Source organism: Spea bombifrons, chromosome 3, assembly GCF_027358695.1.
Source record: "Spea bombifrons isolate aSpeBom1 chromosome 3, aSpeBom1.2.pri, whole genome shotgun sequence".
In the NCBI taxonomy this organism is placed as follows: domain Eukaryota; kingdom Metazoa; phylum Chordata; class Amphibia; order Anura; family Pelobatidae; genus Spea; species Spea bombifrons.
Window position 1 is genome coordinate 11,894,488 of NC_071089.1, and position 21,855 is coordinate 11,916,342.

Consider the following 21,855-nt stretch of genomic DNA (forward strand, 5'->3'; position numbering starts at 1 on the left):
TTACCAAGAAACACAAAAAAGTAACGCCGCTGTTTGTATATGAATAATGTGATCCTAAGTATTGATGCAATCCATTTACCGCTTAAAGCTGCAGACACCCACACGGGCAGCTGAATGCAAGAATGATTTTACACCAAAAATATGAAGCCAAGCCGTGGGAGAGCCATTTTATGGGAAAGATTAGTCTTTTGTGTTGTGTACCTTTAAATATAGGCTTTCACACTATACAATAACAATGAAATGTTCTGTCGAGGCAGTGCTGCTATGTGGGGTCAATACAGGACCGCTACAAAACCATATAGACTTATATATAGTCTTCTTCTAGGTATCGGTTTCCAAGAAAGAATATTACGAAATCAGTCTGTGGCGTGATATGTAATCCAGGTCTTAAAGCTCACAGCAGCCTCTAACTATAATATCAGACTATTTTAATGCCAAACATTTGGTACAATCACAGCTTTCAGCTCTAAAGTACAATCATGTAGAATTTATATGCCAGATGTAAAATGTAATGTGCCAGGAAAGGACGCATCCATACAGATCAATATTAAAGGTACAGTCAGTTTTTTTCACGTGTTTATTCCATTTCAGTAAAGACTGTCCGTGTGGATTTGTCAAATCCTGACGATTTATAGGCTGCACTTTCCTCCTAATTTAAACCTATAACCGGGGTTTAGATCTTCAGAACGTCTCTCTACCTTCTCCGCCGACCGCTTCCGTGTCCCTGTCTCCTTTAACGCAGCTCTGGAGAGAAACTGACAAAGAAAGAAGACAGAAGAACAAGAAGAAGCAAGAGAGGAAGGGGAGCTGTGGAAAAGGAGATAATGGACATGGAGGCGAGCGTGAGTAAGAGCGAGAGAGCGTGAGATTTATGTTTTACTTTAAAATGGCACCAAACTATAAGGGTGTTTTCTATAATCGGGACAATACGTTTGTTAGTTCTCAAACAACAAAACACTTTGTGCTCGGGATGTGACACGCTTTACCTTTATGTTTTTAAAGCAGCTGTCTACTGGTACTTTTTTTAGGGTGGGTTATTATTTTAGAGCAGTTTCAGCTACCTTAAATTATTATAACATCAACATTTTTAAGAATCTGAACAAGTTCTACGATTCTGTCACCAAAAGTAAACAAAGGAAAAAAACCTGCCCATGTGTTTTTTTTTACCATGTTTGTATTGTATTGGGTATTTTGCTGTGTTTGCTTTTTTCTGCAATAGTTCTAAAACGAGAAATAAACGGACAGCCAATCACACGGGAGGATCCCTGTTGCATGCTGGGTACATTGTTTTCATGCAGAAGAAACGGGAAATCATTGCATTTTTTTTTAAATAACAAATCTAAATCTGTTGAAAGGTGTAAAAAATGTCAGCCCCAACATATAAATGCTTCTCCTATTTGTATGTTCTGTATGTATTATATATGTTCTATATGTATGTACTGATTAATGCCGGACATTATTATGTGGATAGCCGGTATGTATATCGGTCCGATAAACCAGAACCTTCTGTATAATGCAATGGCACATTTTTGAAACAGGGTCACTTTAAGCAAATAAACTTTAAATCTGTGATTTTCCTCTGAAGGATTAATCTAGTTTTTAACAAGCTTTTATAGTTTTCATAACAACCTATCGGTGACTGATCGCACGTCATATACCAATGAAGCGTTCACGGCAAAAAATAAATAAATCAGAATGAGGCAAAATGTTACATTTTCAAAGATTTTGTTCTGGGAAGGGTGTGGACATTCAGCAATACTAGGAACAAGGTTTCTAAAGTTACATTAAATATGACTTTTTCTTCTGCATGCAATCAGCTTCTGACCAAAATATGAACGTTTATGAACGCCTTATGTAACTTTACAGGCGCTGGTGTAGTAACTTCCTACATCTTAGCAGGGACATACCTCTTGGCCAGCCACACTTTGGCTTTCAGACACAAGATGAGATCACACACCTCCTGCTTAATTCGCTCTGAATTAGCTGTGTGTTTAGCCTCGAAGAAGGAATGCATCAAGTGTAAAACCTGGAGAGAAAAAAAGACCAATACTGTTAAAACAACTGTTAATCTCCAGTCCCCCGGCTCTTACTTCTCGTCAAAATAACTCGCATAAAGAAACAGCCACCTGTATTCTTGCGCTGGAAACTTCACTTACTCCTGGAAAATGCCCCAAATCGCTCATTCGTTTATATGCTATGGCCTGCGAGCAAAGTGCTCAGCAAATTAAAGAAATAGCCAAATGACCTCATCGCGCCATCATGATTTCCTTAATGAAATCACATCCTTGTAATTAAAAACAACCGATGAAGTTTAAGCAAACCTTAAGTCTTCCCCCTCACTTGGCGTACGCACAATTAGCTTACCAAGAGGATATATGGTGACCAGAAGAAAATGCAATTTTGCCATTAAAAAGTTTTTCTATGGATTTGGGGTTCTACGGGGTTCACTACAGTGTGGTAAGTGAAAGTTTATATATACCCACGTATGTCATTGTACAACGCTGCAGCATATGATGGCACTATATAAACGAATACGCAATAGTATACATTTTATCGACAGATGAGATAAAAGACATGCGTACGTAACAATTATGCTGCTAACTGCTTCTGTTTTAATAAAGGTGCAGTTCCCCTGTGAAGAGCTTTCCACAAATGTGTTACGGGGAATAGCACTGAAAATATGACGTGGCAGCTTTCATCCACAACACAAAAGAAAACTGATGACATTTTTATATTGATACTTTAGTAAAGAAATATATGAATAGGCTTTATGTAGGTTTATGATACCGTGATATAACGGGGGGGGGCTTATGGCCCACCAATGACATTTGCTAGTTATGCTGGAGATGACAGCTCCGCTAAATTTACTTCTATTTCTCCGTAAGGAAAATCCAGCAAATTTTTTTGCAACGTGGTATGAGATTAAAAATAACTTTTCAAAATGATTGTGTTTCTATTCTATTTTTTACACAATAATGCATTCAGACAGATTTTGTATGCGTTTCACAATTCAACACCCTCGTGGAGCGATCGTACAGCAGGTGCAGGTGTGTGGAGGGCCGAATATAGCCAGGATTTCATCGTAGAGGCCGCCAATGGCAGGTGCCAGTAAACCGGTGAAGGTGGAAATAGCATTCTCATGGAAGCGATCCCATAGCATAATTAAACTGAGTTGTAATTGGGTATAATACCCACCCCCTTCTCTAGGGCCATTGAAAAAGGGGTAAATTGTGCAAATTATACCAGAGATTTTAAGGTAAAACATCAACTAACTTGAAGCTGAACGTACTTTGCCCGACGCCCTACTGGGAGCCAAGGAGGTCTTCCTCCCTTTACTTCCATTCTAAAAGTGACCCTCTGCTTAGCTGAAGGGTATATATTCTTCCACCATGAGCCAACAGCCATCCAACAGCTGAAAAAACAGCAACATTTACAGGCACGCCAACCACAATCGTCTATTTAGAACCTAAAACCAAAGCGGAGCTGGTAAAGGTGCGTGCCATTCCTGTATTTCTTGTAAGCCACAATTCCTGCAGAACTCCTTGGAAGACATGGACAGACAAGCTTCGGTATTATTGGCATTGAGGGGCTGTTTGCACCGAAACAACTCATAACATATTCAGCAAAGAATATACCGAATTTAAAAGCAATGATTACTTTTAAAGGGACACACTAGACCCCAACCCCACACATCACATTTTGCATTGACACGTGTATTCATTCATTTTCTATAGGAAATTACACTTGCCGGCTCAAAATGAAGTATATTAATTGAGAAGGTTATACAGAAAGGAGGAATAGGCAGGGCTGTAAGTAAACGAAGCAAAGAAAGCAACTAAATCCGCTTTGTAAAAACAAAAATCTATGAATCACTTTGCATGTTGTGAAATTCACCGGGTTTCATTGGAAATTAACTTAATGATCATTTTAAATGACATGAGTCTGGACTGTTCCTTTAAAAAAAAGTTTGATAAGAAAAGTGGCTAAAACCATACTAGACCAAGACAAATGGAGTCTTTAGCTGTGGTTCATAACCTTTATTGGGCTAGCATGATAAAAAAAAAAGTACAATTACAATTGGGAGCTCAGAGTTCTTTTCTTCAGATGCAGCTTTTATGAGTTCATAAAAAATTTCCAACCTACTAGGGCCACCTCCGTGTGAAGGACACGAGTGGGTGTGCAGCGCCTGGTTGAGGAGGCAAAAGTGTGAGTATGTGGGGTAAGAGTCACCTTAACGTTTAGTTTAAGAGTGATAAAGGACCCAGCTCTTCTACAAGGCTTGGGATTTTCCTGGTAAATAGATTTCTTTTCCCACTCTTTACTCAAACTAGGTGGATATTTGGCCCATGCTGTCACTTTTTCCAAAGCTAAACCACATCACAGTTTAAAGCCCTTACACCATGCCCTACAGATGGCTGGGGTGAAGAAGTTGGACCTGGCGTGGCTGGGTTCTTGATTTAAATGTGTAGTGGTACGCATCTGCTGGGCATATCCAAACAAATCTGGGCCTGTTGTGCCACCCCGCACCACGGAGCAGTCTCCATAACTCCTATCAGATGGGGACTCGTGTTGTGCCCCTGAAGTTCAACGTTACCAAACCTCATTCTATTTCCATTTAAGTACTAACAACATATTATATATATATATATTTATATACACACACACATATATTAGCACAATGACAAAATGACATTAAAACACCACATTCTAATAGCAACTTTACAAATTTCAAGCTTTCAAGCGTTTAATCTCCATTACTGGAAGTAAGAACGCCACACAAAAGACTACTTTAGCTGGGCAGAAGCGAGTGTGAAATAAGCTAACGTACTTCCTTACACATCAACCTGTTTTTAACACACATCTGCTCTAGACCACAGGCTATAAAAAGTAGTTTCTAACCCCATTGCATCAACGGGGCAGTGTCCTCTCCGACTCGGTACAAAACTGAATAAAAAAAAAAACACACCAAAAATACATTTGTAATAACAAAAGGATTTCATCTTTGCCTCCTCTGTATTATATATACATTTAAAAAGACCACTCCGGAATTAATTATACTTTAAACCAGCACTGGGTTTTCTGAAAGTGCCGTGGTTAACCACGCTTTCTCAATGGGAGGAATAGTAAAATCTATATTTATAATGGCCGGGTCGTGTACAGGCAAATATTTTCCCAAACACAAACCTCCCACATATATGAAAGACCTATTCTAAACACATGCTTTCAACAGTCCGAGACAGCATCAAGCGTGTCACATCAGCGCATGGCATTCAGGCGGATTGTCATTATGGCACAAATCTCACACCAAATGAACCAATATAATGGTGTCTATACCCAGCATATGTACTGGAAACCCACCATCTGTATAGATTGTCATCTATTTTTTTGATTTAATAGTTCTTTTATTAAAATATAGATTGTAATCTAACTGTATGTAAGCGCTATGGAATAGCTCTAAAAATAAAAAAAAGAATTGTTCAGCTCCTATTTAAATCTATAGTAGTAGCAACAGCCAATCACATGTATGCTATTAGAAAACTATTGTAGTATAAAAAAAATATATATATATTATTATTTGAGAAAAAGCATGGTAATCCATCAGTCCTAAACCAATGCGAGGCATTTTTTTTTATTTATTTTTTTTAGATTAGCGACTTTTGTTGTAGCTTGAGTTGAACATGAGATGTTTCACCCACTTTCTATTATCAGAGATGCAGCGTTATAAATGCCACCCAAGCCACATTAACCAACGGCCAATAACGAAGGTCTGAACGGTCGTCAATAGCTTGTAACTTCCCAGGCCCAAAGCCTTGTACCCCCCCTTATGTTAGGTGTCAGGCCTGATTTATGGAGGGGCTTTAATTGTGGCTAGCCTCCGATATACAGCTAATGGGGCAAGGTGTGGGCTACCACCCCAACCGGGAGATCAGCAACTGCCCTGGAAGCCCAGCACAGAACTGTGATATCCAGGGCCTCAAGACCAACATAGAAAGCTCCAAAGAATAGTCCTGCCTTCATCTAAGGAGTGTAGAATGGCTCATGCCAGGGGAGAATTATATCAACATTAGTTCATCTGTACCTTACTTTATTATATATATAGGACAGGAGGAAGACATTATGAACAGTGTTACCTAAAAGCCACCCTGTCCCAGCCACTGGATTTCCAAACAAAGCGTGAATGTCCAAAAGTGCCCGACTGCTAATTCCTGGACATGGAATTTATCCCTCAATGACTTTCTCATAAATTAGGATGTGGAAAGCGGTAGGGAAGACTTTAAAGGTTCTGAATGTATTAAGCTTTTTTATATGTGTAACGTTATACAATCTTAAAACGAGCGGCTTCTGATACTATTCTTATAAACAGCCTCCTATTTTTGGTTGTGTTGCTTCAACCTCTGCAGTTTAGTGCCACATATTTCCAGCCTCTATTTATTCAGTGTTTTATTTCACCGGGGCGAAACAGCTGTATTTTTTTTTTTTTTTTAGGCAACTGCCGGGAAAAGTACAGTACAGGGCGATGTGAAGTTACCTCGTCTCCCGCTCTCCGCGGAGAGACGCGAACAGTCGGATCATTGTTCTGTGCACTCTCTCTGAAACGTGAATATTTATAGTGTACACATAATTTATACAAACAGGACCAAGGGCATGCAAGCAAACTTTTTATGACTTTGGGTCAGTATGACAGGAGGTGGTGGAGAGGAAAGAAAAAGAAAAAAAAATAGTGAAATGAATAATGCAATTATGTAACTGCTGGGAAAGCGTGGTATGGAAGGCGTGTTAAATCACTTCATGTCTGTATGCGTTTTAAGCTTTACAGGAGTGTCAGTCCCTGCTCTTTTTTTTTTTTTCTAATAAATGAAAAACATGTTGGAATTATTTTCTATGCCAGTATTTCCATAACAGCTTCTATTATAGAGTTCTCAGAACTGGGAAATTAATCTGATGTGACCAGCAAAACCGGCAAAGGATAAAAAAAAAAAAAAAAAAAAAAGATCGCACAATCGGACATTTAATTCCAGAGCTGGCCATATGGCGGTAACCGATATAAACTATTAAATGGTTCTTGCCAGCAGAAACCCAAGCTAGAACGGTCTTTCTTAAGGAGGTCATATTATCTGTCTGCTAGACTATTCCGGGGTCAAGAGCTACAGTAACTATTTTAAACAGCTGGTGTTGTTCACACAGATGTGTCTGCTTCATGAGACCAGAACACAGGGGAGCTTTACATATTTGCTCCGTTTAAAATAATGTGAGCATTGACATACAATCAATGTATACGTAATGGTTTAATCAGCGAAAATGTCTCAAAGCTGTAAACTTATTTAAAGACTGCTAAGGTTTGAAGAGTCGAGGATGTTAAATTACATGAATGATGGCTATTTTACATGATGAAGTCACTAAGCTTGTTTTTCCCAAAAAAAAAATGTCTTAGTTGCCAGGAACAGCAAGTAAATATCTAAGCCGCCCAGCTGTGTTTGCAGCCATCTATGATATGTCATCGACCAGCAATTGCTTGCCTTCGTTTACAGCCAAAATGTTCCTCATCAATAGTAAATCAGTGTTAATGATATGCAATCTTTGGTCATTGGGTAAGCCAATAAGAAAGGTATGTTAGGTTCACAAGTTCCATGTAATGGATCCATACTATTTCTAAAATGGATTGCTTACAGGACAAGCATGTAAAGGATCCAGATCTGCGGGTATTTAAGAAATGGTGGGTACAGACCTAACAGACTAGGCAGACTTCAGCACTAAGAGTCATAAGATCTAAGCATATTTATACAAACGCTTACAGGGCTGGACAGGGAAGAAGATGGCCGGTAAATGACAGATGAGCAGCCACTGGCTGGATACAGCCGATGATCGCACACCGAGGGACCAGATCTACCGCTTGAGCAGCAGTAAAGTTAGGTGCGAGGCCCTCTCAGCCACCAGCCCACCGGGAACTTGCCTGCCGTGCCCGACGGCCTGCTTGCTAATAGTTGAAAGTGCTAATCTGCTGGTTACAATAATATAGAAATATAGTGAAATATATATTATTATTAAAATATTTTTTTTTATATGTTAAAGTAAATCTCAGAAGGAAAATGCATTTGCTGCCTTCGTCAAATCAACATCGTTATCTGTTAGGCAAATCGCTCTTTCGTGGGTGTTGTTACCCATTACATTTGTCATCTTTCCAGTAAGGCTTTCTAAGGTAGACTTGAATTTCCAAAGTATAGCATTACACCACTTGCAGTAGGTCCAGATGTTTGAATCCAAGTGTCATATAGCAACAGCATAGAACAGAGGATACATAATGATTTAATTATCTTAATATATGTGCTGTACAAGAAGAACTGGTCTGTTTTTTAAATTTTATAATTTTAGGTCCAAATCAGGAAACTTTGATAAATTCCCAATAAGCGTCTCTTTGACGTAAGCAAATACCTGGTGAGCAAGGAGACTGCTCACGAAAAAAGATTCAGTTTTCAATCTTTTTTGGTTTGTAGGAAAATATTTAAATGCAATAAAAGCTCTGTAGTGGATTTAATGCCGAAATGAGACCGCTGCATGATTTTTGCTCACACAAGCAGTTTTTCCAAACCATAGGGATGATACAGAGATTTTTATACAGCTTTAGCGGAAAATGGTTAGCAGATGTTTCTGGAATTCAACACGCTAACAGTTAGCTGAGAGAGAATACAAATAAAGAGACTCATTTTTAGAAAGGTTAGGGCATTTCATTTTATAAAAATTTAATATAGATGGAAATAAAACGTATTCCTGGTCAGTTAACCAGTTCAGGGCATAGACATTTTCACTGAATATGTACACATGCATTTTATATGCATTTTGTTCTTCGGTGCAGGGCCGGCCCAAGGCATAATGTCGCCTGGGGCGAAGTTTAAAATGCCACCCTCCACCCCCATTATCTACCCTTCCTCTGCAGCCCCCCCCATCATCTACCCCCCCCCCTTGTAATTACCTTTCAGCAGTCCTGCAGCGAGTCTCCCTGCTCGGTCTCGGTGCCGGCTTGTAATGCTGAGCGCCGGAAATGATGTCATCTTCCGGCGCTCAGCATTACAAGCTGGCACCGTGACCGAGCTAGAGGGCTTGCAGAGGAGAGAGAGGAGCGCCGAGCGGGTACTGACAACTTGGTAAGCGAAAACCACCCGGCTCCCCTCTCTCTTCCGCTTTAAAAAAAAAAAGAAAAAAAAAGGGCTTGGGGTGGCAAAGTGCCATTCCTTCAAATGTGCCGCACCTTCAAAAGTGCGGCCTGGAGCAATTGCCCCACTCTGCTCCATGGTAGGGCCGGCCCTGCTTTGGTGGATGACTTTAAATAGTTCTGCATCTGTTTTTCCCAAACTAAGTTAAACGGTCAAAAATACAAATTGCAAAGATAACAGAAGGCTTGTTTTTCTCTCAGAAATCTCATGGTGCTGCCACAACTGCAAGGGATTCTGGGTAGGTCAACAATGATCACCTTTTGCTATATATATATATATATATATATATATATATATACACACACACACACAGTGTGGATATAAAAAGTCTACATATATATATATATGAATGTAGTGGGTTGCACTTCACTGTAATTCCATTATATACAAACTATAAGGAAATAAAGAAAAATAGGCATACCAGAACCTGTCAAATGTTTAATACCAGCATATGTGGCACTCAGAGAGTTAATAACTGACCCCCCCCAGGGTGATTTTCTATATCTATGATTTTCTATATAACCTTACAAAAAGTCATTATTTTAAAATACCTCGTTCTTTCTGGATTGTTTCCTTATGTTGCTGAATTAACAGGGGTGCAGGATCCCTGCTGACTTTATTAGGTACAAATGACTAGGAAATGACAGCTATTAAACCGGTATCCACACATGGCCAGTGTATGCAACATCAGATGGGACGGCTTTATGAATGTATGTAAAAGTGATCATTGTTGGTCAATGAAGTCGCAGTTACGCACTGCTTGGCAAACTTGTTTTCATTGCATTGACACACACTATTGGCCAAGTCTGCAATATTCATGCATCGCACGGGAACGAATACATAAAAATAAGAAGGACGGTGTTTCAAATTTTAAAAATGAGCTGAAGAGAAAGGAAACAAATGTGCAGTATATATTACATTACGTTAAGATACATAGAGTATTTCTATATGTCTTGAGATTTTTTCCCTATTGTCCTAATAGTAAAAAGAAATCAAAGCTGTTAGCAATGTGTGAATGGAGTCACAATTTGATTGGCGGTATCATTAATAAATTAGTTGAATTTGCATTGTATAGATGTAATTTTTAATCAAAGGTATTTGATTCCTTAATTATAGTTTATAGTTATTTCCCATATTCCAATATTCTATATATATATATATATATATATATATATATATATATATATATATATATATATATATATATATATATCACACACTGCCGTCTTTCCATATTCATCACGGGAATGCTTGGTTTTTATTACAACTGTTTTTTGTTTTTTTTTAATATTAAAAGAGTAGGTACAATAACATTAAAACCTGGTGTTTTATTAGATTTTTTAAAAAATGCTGCTAAATTGGTTATTTATCAACACGGCCCCGAATCGTACAGAAGAAGTGATTGCAATGTCCAGAGTTATCACTCCTGTTTTTGGGGAACATAACAGAAAAAAGTAGATCTGCGACCTGGCAAGATAGGGGTTCTTTTGCACTCCTTCACGTGGAAATAATGGAAGACGTGATTAATAAAATAACACAGGCTGAAAATGATGACCCTCGCAACTTCAGAGTTCAACGACGGTCCATCAACGATCCAAATGAAGGCAACTCTTCACCATCTGTAGAAGATGGCTACCAATATTTATACTGCTTATTCTAAACGCTGCATAGATTTATTTACTGTATAGAGATGTCAAATGTATGATTACGGAAAAGAATACATTGTTTTAAGCTGCATTCTTTCTGAGCCATCTTGGAGGTCAGTGCCCTTTATAATGTAACAATACAAAAAAAAAAAGGGAAATAATAAGGACATTTGTTCTTTTTATTTCATACTATGTTATGGAATTATTTCTGACCATGGTGCTTCTTGGCATGAAAAGGTAACTGGAGTATTGGTCCAAGAGATGATGGGACTTTTAGGAGATGGTTGGGCCATCATGGAAAAAGATGTAGTGTAAAATACGCTGTAAGTACATGGTCCCTTCTTCAAATGCGTGGCAGACAAATACATACATCAATGGAAAAGAAAAAACAAAACAGCGGTTAATAATCCCCTCAACCGCGGTTCTTGCTGTTATCTGGTTGCCAGTCGTACTTCGGTCATACGGTGTACCATAAGGTCATATTTGCAAAAAGCTATTTTGGTGCAAAGTCACCATGGAAACCAATGGATATGTGGAGATGTATACAATAGATGTGAATGGATCAGTCTGTTTCAGTCCTGTGCTAATTAAAGAGCCACCTGTGCTCACCTGAACCAGCATCTATTTGTATTAACACCTTCCTGACCAACGATGCAAAAAGCACATCACGAAAAACTGGCCAGTGACCTATCTAGTACCAATGTGAAGGGGAAAAAAATGGGGGAGCAATAAAAACAAAAAAAAATGTTTGCATCCTCGTTATTTTCTTTCCTAAATAAAATGGTTTATATGAAATGGTAACAAAATCCATACTTGTCTTGGAAAAAAAATGTGTTGAATGGGTTATTATTAGAACTTTCACTTCTGTTATTTGAAGAAATAAAAAAATAAAATGGTTATTTAATGGTGTTTTCATTTTAAAACGGAACACTGCCCTCTTAAGTAAAACGAACCTACTTTAGGGATGAAGAATAAAATAAAAACCCTTATGATCCCTAGCGATGGCTGTTCTAGAGCAGCTGGATATATTTAAGGATGTACCTGACCCCAGAGAGCCTAGCGTAAGCCATTCACAACAGAAGACAGAAGTAGGTCTGTCCAGCTGGAGACCCACAGGTCATATATCACCCACTCGGACCTTAGGAATTATTACTTTGTTTTGATGAAGTTCTGGGCCGCCAGCACTTTAATGACCAAGATCTTCAGTCATTCCATGAAAAGTATGTTGAATCTAAAAGAATTTTCTTTGCAAAAATAAATAAATAAATCAATCGAAAAATCCACATACAAATAACATGTTATATGTTTACCAGGAATTTCCTGACAGGCGAACATGTTGCACAATTCAAGACTTCTCCGAAAGAACAGCAGTGATTGCAAAAAAAAAGTTTCCAACATTTGTTGCGAAATTTTTATTTCAATGTGCTGCATCTGTTTTGTGGACATACAAAAGGATGATATTAAACATCTGCCAGATTTGGTTCGAATTCAGCAGAGAAGCAGTAAACAAGAGGCAGATGGGTCCCATACATTAACTCTTTAAAAGCTCTTAAGTCGGCATTCTGTTGGTCCCCTAAGATGTGATACGGCAAACGGATTAAATTTTCACATCTGTGAAAAGTTGGGTTTGATCTTAAAATAGAGGATAAAATTTTCAGGATCGTATGGGAAGATTCTGTACTTCTTTTACTGATCGATCACAATCCATGGTAAGCCATGTTAGAATTAGATAGGACAAAATTGGAGAACTTAGTGGCCGGCTAATAAATAAAATAAATTGTGAAGGAATCACCAACATTTAAGCTCCTGCGCAGGTTTTCAGGTTATTGTTCCAAATGCCCATTCGGCATGGATCCAAGCGTGAGAACATCCTATAATGAACTCATAAGATAATGGAAATCTCTACTGATGGGGGCCCTCGAAGCATGGGGACGGGGCAAATGATGTGGGCACTAATTGTTTTTTGTTCAGCACTTATATATGCATATATAAGGGGGCATGTAAATGTAAAGGAACTTCTCAGCTATCTGATGCATACATATGACGCCTGGAGAGTTCGGTTAAAATTGAACATCGAAACTTTTTAAGTGGCCTAACTGTAGATGTCACAGTGAAAGCAGATCCATTAAAAGACACATCCTGGACTGTCTGCCATTCAAGCAATCAAGCATAAGCATATCATTTTATGAGTCATCTTTCAACTCTGTTAAAGTTATTGTACCAATATTTTTAAAATTTTCAGCTTCAGCTGGAAAAAGTGATTAATTGAACTGTAATGTGCTAAGAATAAGACACGGTATTGCCAAATCAGGACCGTTAAAAGTTTGACGGTGGCGTTTGCATTTGTCTGCACTATTAGGGGGACAAATAACCGTAGGAAAAAATGTTTCAATACATATAAAAAAATAAAGAGTAAAGAATACTGTGAGCAGTGGTAGAGAGAATGTGTGTGTGATATTCTCCATGCGACAAAAGTCATTTGCAAAGACGATTGCCTATGGCCAAAGCCACACACGCACTAACACAGGACACTAATGCCCCTGCTCGGTGAGGAGGGGGCAGGAAACGGACTACTGCTGGTCTGCATCACCAATCAAATACGTATTTTATGGGGGGGAAATATGTAGTACTGGATCCAAAACAACTTCCATGGGCAGCATAAGAGATCTATTCATAGTGGGGCTAAAACTGAGAATGATGTGAGTGGTGATCTGTAAGTGGTAGAAGAGCAGTGGTGACTGAATGGTGTGTTTTTGGTAATTTCTTTTTGGCATGCTTGGGACATTTTTAACCTTAATGGGTTGTTCCTCAGGTGCCCCAGCCGGTCAAAGTTTAAGCAAAGTTTATCCGCAGTTTGAGGCATAAAGGTTTATTATGGGATCGGAGGCAGAGGAAGTGCAGTCAATCAGCAGTCAAAAAAAATCAGCACATCTTGCAAAATCACCTCAGCTCCCCCTATTTTGTGCCAAAGCCGTGTTATACTACAGAAAATGTCCTAGATATACAAATATATAGATTTCTCAATAACAGAAAAACACAAACATGAGCTATAAATCAAAATACAAGCTTCATCACATAAGAAAACACCTCCATCCCTCTCCTCCAAACTAACAACCAAAACATAGTAATACAAACTAACAAACAGTGTTCACGACCCATCGTGCCAGCATGGATAATAATAATAATAACTCATGATGCTTTATTTTATTTATTCATAGAGGAACTCACAGATACAGGAACCCCAGCGTGGCCCTTGTAACACCTCAATGGTCCAAAGTATTAATTCTAATTCACTGGCATTTGAACCATTGATGGCATTCTACATGGAGGTTAGCAGGATACGTGAAAGCGGGGACACACAGCGAGACACGCTGTGAAACGGCTCTCCGTTCTTGGTCAGCATCTTAAACTTGTTTTGTATGGTATTTAACCCTTCGGGATCTCTTGGGCTCACCCCAAGTGAAAAGGCGACTTCAGACGTGGACCTCCTTGCTCTCTCGTGCCTAGAGGGATACCAACCGGCCCCCACTGATAAAGCCCATGAAAATGACACGAACGTCAGGGGTTGTTGGTTCTCTCATGCAGGGGAAATCTGCCTCACATTTCGGTTCTAGACTGCCCTTTGGAGCAGGACAAGAGCGATATGGTGGAGGATTTTCCCCTCTAATTGCACAACAGCTAAAACTGAAGACGCTCCCAAGCGGGGACGCGCCGCAGGACAGGCTTTGAAGCGGCCGTCTGTTCTTAGAGAGCATCTCAATGTTTGGCCCATTTTGCAGTTAAAAAGTCCTGCAGAATATTAAGATTTATATCATTTTTCTAAAAAATTATTTCATGAGAACTAAAAATATCTTTGTGATTTTAAAGTTTTGTACAAAGAAATCCAGCCACATCTTTCATCCATAATGCCCAGAGGCAAGTAAGAAAAGCTAACATCATTAAACTTTACTGTCTCACAAACCATCAGAGATCAGTTCTTTCTAATAAATTGCAGCTAAGGCACGGTTTCTTTTCTTTAATGTTAAGTAAAATCAGATATTACAAAATGTCTCTATATGTTAGAGGTTTAGTTAGTGATATATTCTATAGGATGTTTTCCCTGATCAGAAAATCTCTTTCCTGGGTATTGGTAGATTATTTTAAAAGCGCGTGGAACTTATCATACCAGTGGGATAGAATTTTTTTTCTCTCCAAAAAGTAAAAATATTAAAAACAAATTGCCATTGACATTTATACATCCCTTAATGCTGTATTTACAGTTATGATACTTAATTAGAAGAACTTTGCATTAATTGTCACAGAATGAAAACGTGTCTATATGTTGTATCAACATCTTAAAAGGCACTTTCAACTCTTATAATAAAAAAAAATCAGCCAGATATTAAGGGGTTAAAAAGGTGAGTTTGTACCATAGAAACCCTCTCCTCAGGGGTTAAAGGCATGCTTTGAAAATAAAATGTTGTAGGACGTTGAGATGGAAAATGTGCGGGCAGTTTTATGCTTTATTTGATTAATGTAAAGCTCAATCGGTTGTCAGTTCCATTTTAATGCTGCATTCTCTGCCATTGTCCTGTATATATATCTATCTATCTATATATATCTATCTAACGGCAGAAAATGCAGCACTAAAGTGGAACTGACAACCGATTGTATGTATGTATATCTGTATATATATATATATATATATATATATATTATAAATAAATGAATATTGCTGTCTGCTTGCACCCACCATTTTCCATAAAGAACAATATAGGTGCCAAGTGGTGCAATCAGCAGGGACATTGCACTGGTTGCTATAGGGACTGCTTGACTTTTAGCACTTTGCACTATAATTGTAAACCAGATTCCCAAACGTGCCGAAGGTTCGCGGTGTGACAGACATCACATATGGTCCTTCCAGCGCGTCTTTTTTGTTTTTTAACAAATGAGCTTTTCTTAGCGTTCCTTCTGGTGTTAAATGAGTGTTGCCGGCACACAGATAGGATGCAAATCAGGGAAAGGCGGAGGGTACGGGTGCTGACAATGCCTCAAAGCAGCATCACCCCTACAGGCACTTTGTTGGCAAACTGCAGAATGGCGGCATCTCACGTGTCGGGGTGCGTGTGCCTCTTTTCAGCCCCGTCCCGGCCCTCCTGTGGGCCCCACGGCCACTGAAAGGAGTGACAGGAAATGAATGAAGTGCATTATCATGGCCACTAAAGCGCCGAGGCTCAGCAGGCCTTTCACACTCTGCATAAAGATGAGGCATTTTATAAAGCCAGCATCTCATCCCGCTCAGCATGATGTCAGCCTAAAACAACAACGTTAATGTTAATGTTTTCCATTAATTTTCGCTGGGCCATTTAACCGCTGGTGCTTAGTCCAAGGTAAACTCCGGGGCACCGGCTGCATAATCAACATGCCCCCCTAATGCATTGTTCTCTGAGGCAGCGCGGACATTTTTTTTTTGTTTTCCTGTATTCTGATTTCTAGTTAAATAAAAAGTTATAAAAGTGGAGCGCGAGGTGCTTTCCTCGTTACATTACAGGGCCGGGTTTAACGACTTCCTGTCTTTTCTTAGTAAATTATCTATATAGCTTTGGCAAAATAAAACAGTTGGTGCTGCGGCAACCTTTTTTTCCACACACCCCGTGACCCGCTCCTCGGCGGCCAGCTGTTGCGATGCTCTTTGTATAGAGTGTCGCAGTGATTCCAGTGTCAAAGGACACATCTGACACGCAGAATTCAAAACAGGGGGTAGGAAAAACACACGTTTTTACTCTACCTCTAAAAAAAATACATGGAGAAAAAAAAAAGGCAGATGGCTAAATAAAAAAAAATCTAATTAGAAAGGAAACCGCTATTTAGACTATTTTAAAATTGAAATATATGGCTGACACGCCAAGGAAACAGATATTTAGCAAGTTACTGCAGTAAAAAGGAAAAAAAGCGTATTTTAAAGTCAAATAGGAGTAACTCTGCTTGAAATGAAAACAGCGCGGCAGCCCCTTAGTGGCGGTAAAGGTTGTTCTGTGAACTGAGACAGGATTTTTGTTGCTATACTTGGCCTCCGTTCAAATGATTTCTTTCCTCTTAAATAGTAAGTCATACATACGCTGTTTTTCCAAATGGTCTGTATTAGAACTCATTATATCCCCGGAGAGCAATCCAGTGCTAGCTGTGCACAAATCAATTCTCTTAATTAGTGCCTGTCAGAACATTTACTAGCTAAGTATGTGCCTTGGCATAGAGTTTACAGATTCCTTGGGAGATTTCAACTGGAACTAACTTCCCAACATCAGACACCTATAGAGTCCCACTCCAATTATCTCCTCCAGTGCCACTTTGGCCAGTAACACATTCCAGCGCAATGAATTCCGGCTCCTCTGCATCTGCCTCCAGTTATACTGTCACATCTTGTGATATCATTTTAAGATTACGGGACCCATATATCTCACTCCACACAAGAGGCTTTAGAGCAATTTTACAGGAACCCCCACATAATTATCTCTCCAAAAATGCCCATGACCTCACAAAGAAACCAGCCACAAGCAGCCAAACCATTTTAGGTCTAAGGAGAGGTATGGGCCACCGAACCCATTAGACATACTATAATTACAGTGGATTGTGCTATACGATGCCATACGTTCATCCGTAAACTCAGGCGTATCAATACCGAAAACGCTTGAATCCTTAGGTCAGGTAAAGTAGCTTTTTTTTCTCATTCATCTTACTTTTTACACAAGACACAATAGAGATGATGCATCGGCACCACTCCTCGTATGTTTCCCGGAGATCTGGTTGATACGTGACTGGCAGCTGAATTCTACCCACATTCTTTGATAAATGAACGCATGCTAACATTCACAATGCTGCTTGATACATTCTTAGATGGTTGGATAATAGCTTTCACTCCGCACTCTGTGTTGAAGATCTTGAAAACGCTTCAGTCAAACTGGAAATCGTGGTGTGGTTGCGAAAGTGTTGATTTATGAAGTGAATGGGCCCTGATATAAGCAGCATTGTGTTGGCTTTCCTGCATAGGAACACTGGGCATCTTGAATCATTCTTCATTCAAACCGAATGGCATTTAACATGTTTTTCCTCTTATACAGAAGACAGCTTATTGTCAGGGCCCCCAACACCAGTATTGTGCGCGCAGCTGGATGTCATAGTGATAAGAATGGCCAAAAGCCAAGCCAGGAGCTGTTTGAGGGGCGAATTAAGCATACCCCCTTTATCATCAATGAGACCTGTCAGGACAGCCATAAGGAAAAGGTGAAATGCAACTTTTAGAAGAACAAAAAACTTCTGGCTATTGTGAAGCTCTTATTCAAGTTGAAGCAATTCAAGTGTCTAGATTCTTAAGAATCCTTCTTCTCGCTCGGTAAAAACGGGGCTCTCGCTTCTGCTAATGATTAAAATGCTACTAAATCAGATGTACACCAAGTCTTGCCTTGCTGATAGCACAAACATAGTGACCAACTGGAAGCTATTGTAAGCGATAGTAAAAGAAATAAGGGGTTATATGCTTAAGATTATGCATCAGGCAAAAGTACCTTCGTTTGAACTTGGATGTGAGGTGGCAAAAAGCAAAAGAGGATTTGGGGGTTTAGGATGTGAACCTCCTTTCCAAAGAGGTTTTACTTAAACAGAACTATATTGCAACAACGTACAAAGTACACAAATACACTTTTTTATTTATAACGTATGTGATTGATGTGGTTTCAGTTAATAGTTCTGTATAGGTGGAAGCATTAGGACACCAGAACACTAAAGTTACTATACAGGTTCAAAAAACTTTTTGTAATTGAAGCCTCATCCCGTTTCCAGAAGGATACAGACCAGCTACACACACGCTGCTCACGCTATTTGGGGGCTTGGCGATACCCAGTCATCTACCCCACAGCCTCAGCTCAAACTGAATTAAACCTCATGAGAATCAATCATTAATCAAGCCATCCCCCATATCTAAAATGCTCACCTCTAGCCAACACGCCAAGGACAAAAAAAAATAAAATTTAATAACCCAATAAACAGCCGAAACCTATTTGTGACTACATAAAAAGCCAACTATGCTTCAAACTTGTACAAAACCGTGAAGGAATAATTACATATAATATCTTCAGAATGTTACAAAAAAAAAAAGAATTTAAATTACATTAATTACTTTATCCTTGAACACCAAATCCACAGCTTGGACAACATAATGTGTTAACAATCAGAATAAATGTATGGATCCAAAAATGTTTATTATTCTATATACCAAGCTGTCTGCAAGAAGAAATAGTTGAATATGAGATATGTATCGATGATAGAATTTGGGCTTATTGGGTATTTTATAGTTTTTAGTTCCGATTAAATTGGCACTCACAAAATTCTGTGGGCAATCCCCCCCAATTGTATATATAGAGTGGTTTCAAGAATTATCTGATTGCGAACACTGCTGAATTGGAGAGAAAAGACAGTCTATTTTGTTAACTATTTTGCTTGACTTGGAGCAGTGCCTTTAAGATGAAAAATGAACCGTCCAACGGCACAAATTAATCGTGAGCACCATTTAACTATTCTGGCAAATCAGGATTCAATAACCTCTGAGAGCATCGACCTTTTTCCCTTGAACTGTAAAAACATCTTTTGTTCGTGACAAAATGGCTCAGCCTGTCTAACTCAATACAGGGAGCTGTAATATAAAACAGGTAGAAGCTCAGAACATCACTTCAAGTGACATTTCCACACATGCCTAGATAAAATGATACCTGGGACCTAGAAACGAGCAGATTAAACAGAAAAAAACACAAGCAGATCTCAGACTTGTCAGCTCTCCTCCCAGAGATATATAATATTTATATTTTTGCCACTAAACTATTTTCTACTGATGTAGGGCAGCTTAACTTTGACCACTTGACAAAATGTGTTTCTAAAGAGACCATGACAGGTTCCACAGAGGAAATACCTTAATGTGGACCCAGGTTCTTAGCTTGATATGAACATCCTACTGACTCATTCTATGGTGACACTCATTGTGGACTAAACATTTAATACAAGCTACTATGGTGCACTCCAGGGTTCTGCAAGAGATGAAACCCATTTTGCTTTAGTGAATAATCAGCAGATGCTGCCAGATTTTCAGACATTTTTCCAAGCTCTGTTTTCACCAAAGGTAATGTACATGGGTCGCAACATCCATAAGTCAAAGCCCGGGAAGTTGCAGCCATGCACATTCTGGTGCTCCTATCTCTGCCACGGTCCTTTTTGTGGACGTTGGTGTCTACAGCTGCCATAGTTCACTCTTTCTGGTGCTCACATACTATCGTCAAAGTATTGACAAGGCCACAAAGTTTTACTTTTATTTTTAATGTATTTTCGGGTAACTGGCCAAATTTTGAACTCAGAGCTGTTCATTGAACACAAAGAAGAAAAAAAAAGTTATATATTCCAAATGTTTTTTTTTTTACCTGTATTATCCAAAAAGAAAAAAAAAAAAAAGATATTTTAGGATTTCTCAGGAGCATCCATATACTACATAATATAGCCTGTGTAGTTTGATATTAATATAGAAGCCGTTTAAGTTCTCATTAGAACTTTTTTTTTTTTTTGCAGGTACCAATAAGGTTTAAGGTTTTTTTTTTCTTCTTCTAGTCTAGTCTTTCCAGTGAATGCGTCTTCCTCCCTCGCATTCAGTAACTCCCTTTTACCCATTTATCATCCAATAAGCATTATAGAAAGAATGCACCCCCAACTATATGCATGCACATAACAAGATCAAAGCTACCAAAGAAAGCACTCCTTCACTCTTCTATAAACCACAATAACTGGTAGGAGGAGGAGGACACGTCCCTGCATCCATACAGACACATGTGGGTCCCTTTAATCTCAAAAATAATTTGCAAAAACTTTCCAGGAACCAGCTCCAGATACCACTGCATTATTTATTTAAAGAAAAAAAAGGCAAGATGGGAGTAGAGGGTTTTAATTTAAAGATAAGTGAGTTTTCAAAGCACTTTTCAGAACGGCAGCATTTGTCTAGAATTAAACACACGCTGGTTCAATGATCCCAAAGTGCCCTTTGCGGGAGCTGCAAAGTGAAGCAGCTTGATAACGGTAAGGCGTTAGGTAATTAGAAAAAAACACCCAAATAAAATGCTGCAAACTGTGTCATAGTAATGCTGAATATAAATGATGTATAAAGTATTTAGAATGTATCCCCCTATGTCAGTTAAATAATTAGCTTGGGATTAAAAGCTAAGTGCGACGAGACTCAAATGTGCCTAAGAATTATTTTATGACCCCCTCCCCCAAAAAAACAGCATCTTATTACATTTAACTTATTCTTTAATCATGTAACGGACTGAAAAAACAGGCACGTAAGAAAAAGTCCTTATGTATAAGTATCAATATCCTCAATTGTCCCTCTTCAGACCCCAATTCCCCTGTTTTAAATATTCATCACCACCCAGAATGAGGTTTCTAGTTCGAAAAGTATTACATTCTGCAGAGCTGGTGGAACAGCACCTTCAACATATGCAGATACAAATAGGGTCTAAAACATTTGGGGAAAAATCAGCTGCAAATGGTGTCTTGCATTGGCTACTATTACAGGTTCAACATATGTGACTACATTAGAAAATGGACAGAATAAAGTAAAGAGTGCTCTTCAATTCACTATGAGCTTCAACGCCTACTAGAAAGATTAAAATTTGGGTTTTTCAGGGAGCCTGAGGGCCGGGTTAGGGTTAGTAACTCCATGGCTGTATTCAGAATCAAAAGGGATCAAAACCACAACTGTGAGGATTTCTCCTGGTGCCTTTTATATCTTGGTTTTAAATTTCTACCCCTGGGCCTGAAAAAACCCAAAAAACACAAGAGTGATAACACACAATCTACTCTTAAATATGGGTTCTCAGGACTGGCATCGGAGGACATGTTCCATTTTCATGACATCTCCCAATCTCACTTTATTTCTTCACCTTTTAAATTTCACAGAGCCTGGTCCGGCTTAAACACAGATTGTATAG

At 38.9% G+C, this 21,855-nt stretch overlaps 1 protein-coding gene across 1 annotated transcript in view; it reads right to left on the reverse strand.

The window, feature by feature from the left end:
- The window catches only part of THADA (THADA armadillo repeat containing), a 194,516-nt gene that overhangs the window by 57,387 nt on the left and 115,274 nt on the right, over positions 1–21,855 (reverse strand). The window contains exon 30 of the mRNA XM_053458824.1: positions 1,908–2,026. Within this exon, the coding sequence (XP_053314799.1) occupies positions 1,908–2,026 (119 nt within the window). The remainder of the gene's footprint in view (positions 1–1,907; positions 2,027–21,855) is intronic.